The 4,151-nt window shown below is 38.8% G+C and overlaps 1 protein-coding gene across 1 annotated transcript in view; it reads right to left on the reverse strand.

Moving 5' to 3' along the window:
• Positions 1-335: 335 nt before the first annotated feature.
• ZNF630 (zinc finger protein 630) overlaps positions 336-4,151 on the reverse strand; it is an 11,280-nt gene continuing 7,464 nt past the window's right edge. The window contains 4 exon segments of the mRNA XM_077752935.1: positions 336-682; positions 684-2,224; positions 2,418-2,513; positions 2,774-2,900. Coding sequence (XP_077609061.1) covers positions 497-682; positions 684-2,224; positions 2,418-2,513; positions 2,774-2,900 — 1,950 coding nt within the window. The 3' untranslated portion in view covers positions 336-496.

Genomic DNA, 4,151 nt, shown 5'->3' on the forward strand with positions numbered 1-4,151 from the left:
TGGATGATTCTTACGAAAATTACAAGGATTCATGTTTCTATATATATACATTGATAGATATATCAACATAAATATATAATCTAAGGAGAGAAAATATGATGAAAGAAATAGAGAAAGATGACAATGAGGCTGCCTTCAAATTATGAATCGTACCCAAATAAATTCAGCAGAAAATGCTACAAAACCTTCAAGGACCAAATAACACCAAAACAATGCCAATTATTCCAGATGCATATATTCTGCAAGTGGATGATGGGATACTTTGAAGGTGAGTGAATGCATTACATATTTACAGTGTTGAAAATATTCTAAGAGCTTGACANTGACCAGGTCATTCTGTGGAGGGGTAATCAGAAATATGTAGGAGTGTATGAGTCTATTCTACAGTAAAGGAGATGCCACATTTTTTCATGTCCAACATATCCATAAGATTTCTGTTCCCTGGAGATTTTTTCATCCACAGTGAGATCTGACTTCTGGGAAGACCGTCCCACAATCAGTACATATATGAGGTTTCTCTCCTCTGTGGGTTCTGATGTCCAGCGAGGTGTATATGCTGGCAGAACACTTTCCCACAGTCACCGCAGTTGGAGGGTTTCTCCGCTGTGTGTGTTCTCTGATATGTGTTCATCTCTGAATTCTGGGAAAAGGCCATACCACATTCATCAGATTCAGTGGGTTTTCTCCCTAGTATGAGTTCTTTGATATACAGCTAGTGGAGGCTTCTCACAGAAGGCCTTTCCAGATTCATTACATTCATATGGTTTCTCTCCAGCATGAGCTTTCTGATGTATAATGAGATGTGACTTCAGGGAAAATGCCCTTCCACACTCAGTACACTCATAGGGTTTCTCCCCTGTATGAATTCTCTGATGAATAATGAGGGGTGATTTCTGGGAGAAGGTTTTGCCACAGTCACTACACTCATAGGGTTTCTCCCCTGTATGAATTCTCTGGTGTATAATAAGAGGTGATTTCTGAGAGAAGGCTTTTCCGCATTCTGTACATATATAAGGTTTCTCTCCAGTGTGAAGCCTTTGATGTCCAGTAAGGTGTGACTTTTGGGAAAAGGCTTTTCCACAGTCAGTACATATATAAGGTTTCTCTCCTGTATGAATTCGTTGATGCCCTATGAGGTGAGACTGCTGGCAAAAGGTTTTTCCACATTCACTACACTTATAGGGTTTCTCTCCAGTGTGTGTTCTCTGATGGATGATGAGTTGTGTTTTCCGAGGGAAGGTCTTCCCACATTCAGTACATTCATAGGGTCTCTCCCCAGTATGAGTTATCTGGTGTATAAAAAGGTGAGGCTTCTCACAGAAAGCTTTCCCACATTCACTACATTCAAAGGGCTTCTCTCTAGTGTGAACTCGCTGATGTATAATGAGATGTGACTTCTGAGAGAAGGCTTTTTGACACTCAGAACATTCATAGGGTTTCTCTCCAGTGTGGACTCTTTGATGAACAATGAAGGGTGACTTCTGGGAGAAGGCTCTCCCACACTTAGTACATTCATAGGGTTTCTCCCCAGTATGAATCCTCTGATGCACAATAAGGTGTGATTTCTCACTGAAGGCTTTTCCACAATCTCCACATACATATGGCTTTTCTCCAGTATGAATTCTTTGATGTATAATAAGCTGTGACTTTTTAATAAAGCCTTTCCCACACTCACCACAAACATTGGGTTTCTTACCAGCTTGACCTTTCTTATACTGAATATGAACTTGTTTATGATTGAGAACTTTTTCACATTGACTATATCCACAAGGTTTCATGCCAGTGTAAATTTTCTCAGGTACAGAACAGGAATCACTAAAGCTAGGTGGGCTCCAGCATCCAAATCTCTCAATGGGGTTCTTTCTTGCATAGCTCCTATTGCATATCAATGAGTCTAAATTAGATTCCAAGTTCTTTTCACATAAATCAAAATTATGGAGTTTTTTAAGTGAAGGATCAAGGTCTACACACCCACCAAAACTGTTTCCAAGTGTTTTACATTTGGGGCCTTTCTCCTTGGTCAATGCTTCATGGTTAATGACTGTGACTTGCTTCAAAACTCTGTCTTGATTTCCTTGATATCCGTCTGTCTGACCATCAATATGCCAGACTTTTAAAAGGTAGTACAAAGAATTATCCTTTGGGGCTTTTTCCAATATCTCCTTTTGAAATGAAAGTTCTTCAGAAATGATCTGCTGGGAAGAGTCAAGGCTTTTCTCCCTGTCTGAAAGTAGAAGAAAAAGGTAAAATCAAATAGAAACCAAAAAGAAAACAGCAATGAACAGAAGTGTTAAGAAGGTGCTCATGTAGGATGGATGTTATAAAGAAGACCTGGTGAATTTTAAAGAATAAAAGAGGTCATTGATGTCAGAGAAGAAGAAAATGCCCTCTCAGCCATCTACCCAATTCTCACTTACCTGAGTGGATCCACTTTGACAACTCACTCTTCATGATCCACGGGTCCTCTTCATGTTCCAACTTGAAGATTATACCTGGATTTATACCTGAGCACCCTGTTAAGGGAAAATTATAATGGTCTTGGCCTTGGCAGTTCAGAAATTCATAAAGAGAAGAAGCAGTCTTAGGGGCCTCCCAGGACAGATGAATCCTTAACTCACACAAATAAATTCCAGATGTAACAAAAATATAAACATAAAAAAACAAACTATAAAAGAAAAGACCCTATTAATGGAAAGTCATAAAGATCATGGTCTTGACAGTTTGAAGAATGAGGAGGATTTGATTCATTGTTACACAGAGAATTTGCCCTTACCCACAGAGATCAGATGGCTGTAGATCTCCAGCATCACATCTCTGTGTAGGATCTTCTGAGCAGGGTCCAGGTGCTGCCACTCTTCCTGGGTGAAGTCCACAGCCACATCTTCATATGTCACTAGTTCCTATAACAGCACATTACTGTACAATCTGCTCATTCTGGTCATTTTTGCTGCAGCAACACCTGTACGATACCTACTTATCATTTTGTGTAGCATACTAAATAATAAAAACTTTGTAAATTCTGCCTTTAGCAAGAATAGTTAGTGGAACAGAATAAATAGTCTAAAACTAGATGTGCAATGGAATATTACTCAGCCATCAAATAAAATGAAATCTTGGGGCATCTGGGTGACTCAGTTGGTTAAGCATCTGACTCTTGATTTTGGCTCAGGTCATGATCTCACGGTTCATGAGATTGAGCCTTGCTTTGGGCTCTGCACTGACAGCATGGAGCCTGGTTGGGATTTTCTCTCTCCCTCTCTCTCAGGCCTTCCCCTGCTCTCTCTCTCTCTCTTTCAAAATAAAGAAATAAACATTTAAAAAAATGAAATCTTGCCATTTGCAACAATATGGATGGAGCTACAATGTGTTATGCTAAGCAAAATAAGTCAGTCAGAGAAAGACAAATACCATATGATTTCACTCATATGTGGAATTTAGGAAACAAAAACAAATGAACATATGGGAAAGGAAAAAAATGGGGACAGAGGGAAACAAACCACAAGAGACTCTTAACAATAGAGAGCAACCTGAGAGTTGATGGAGGAAAGTGGGTAGGAGAAGAGCTAGATTGGGGATAGGTATTAAGGAAGGCACTTGTAATGAGCACTGGGTATTGTGTGTAAGTGATGAACCACTGAATTCTACTCCCGAAACTAATATTGCACTAGATGTTAACTAAAATTTAAATTTAAAAAAATTTAAAAAGACAAATCAATGAAGACACAAAATTTGAAAATAAATGAATAAAGGCAGAAAAGACAGATTATTCAAAACTAGGTAGTTATCAGAAAAATGTAAAGCTAGACTCCTTATTTTGCACTATAAACAAAAGTAAATTTGAGATATAACAAAAATGTAAACAAAGAAAAAGAGAAGACATAAGATAAAGACGAGAGATTTTTAAAATAATTTTAATGTTTTTTAAAAATTTATTTCTGAGAGAGAGAGACAGCATGAGCAGGGGAGGGTCAGAGAGAGAGGGAGATACAGAATCCGAAACAGACTCCAGGGTCGGACCTGGCTATCAGCACAGAGCCTGATGCAGGGCCCAAACCCACGAACCGTGAGATCATGACCTGAGCTGAAGTCGGATGCTCAACTGACTGAGCAACCCAGGTCTCCCTAAAAATAATTTTAAAGTGAAGAAAATT

Source organism: Crocuta crocuta, unplaced genomic scaffold (assembly GCF_008692635.1).
Source record: "Crocuta crocuta isolate KB4526 unplaced genomic scaffold, BGI_CrCroc_1.0 scaffold943, whole genome shotgun sequence".
In the NCBI taxonomy this organism is placed as follows: domain Eukaryota; kingdom Metazoa; phylum Chordata; class Mammalia; order Carnivora; family Hyaenidae; genus Crocuta; species Crocuta crocuta.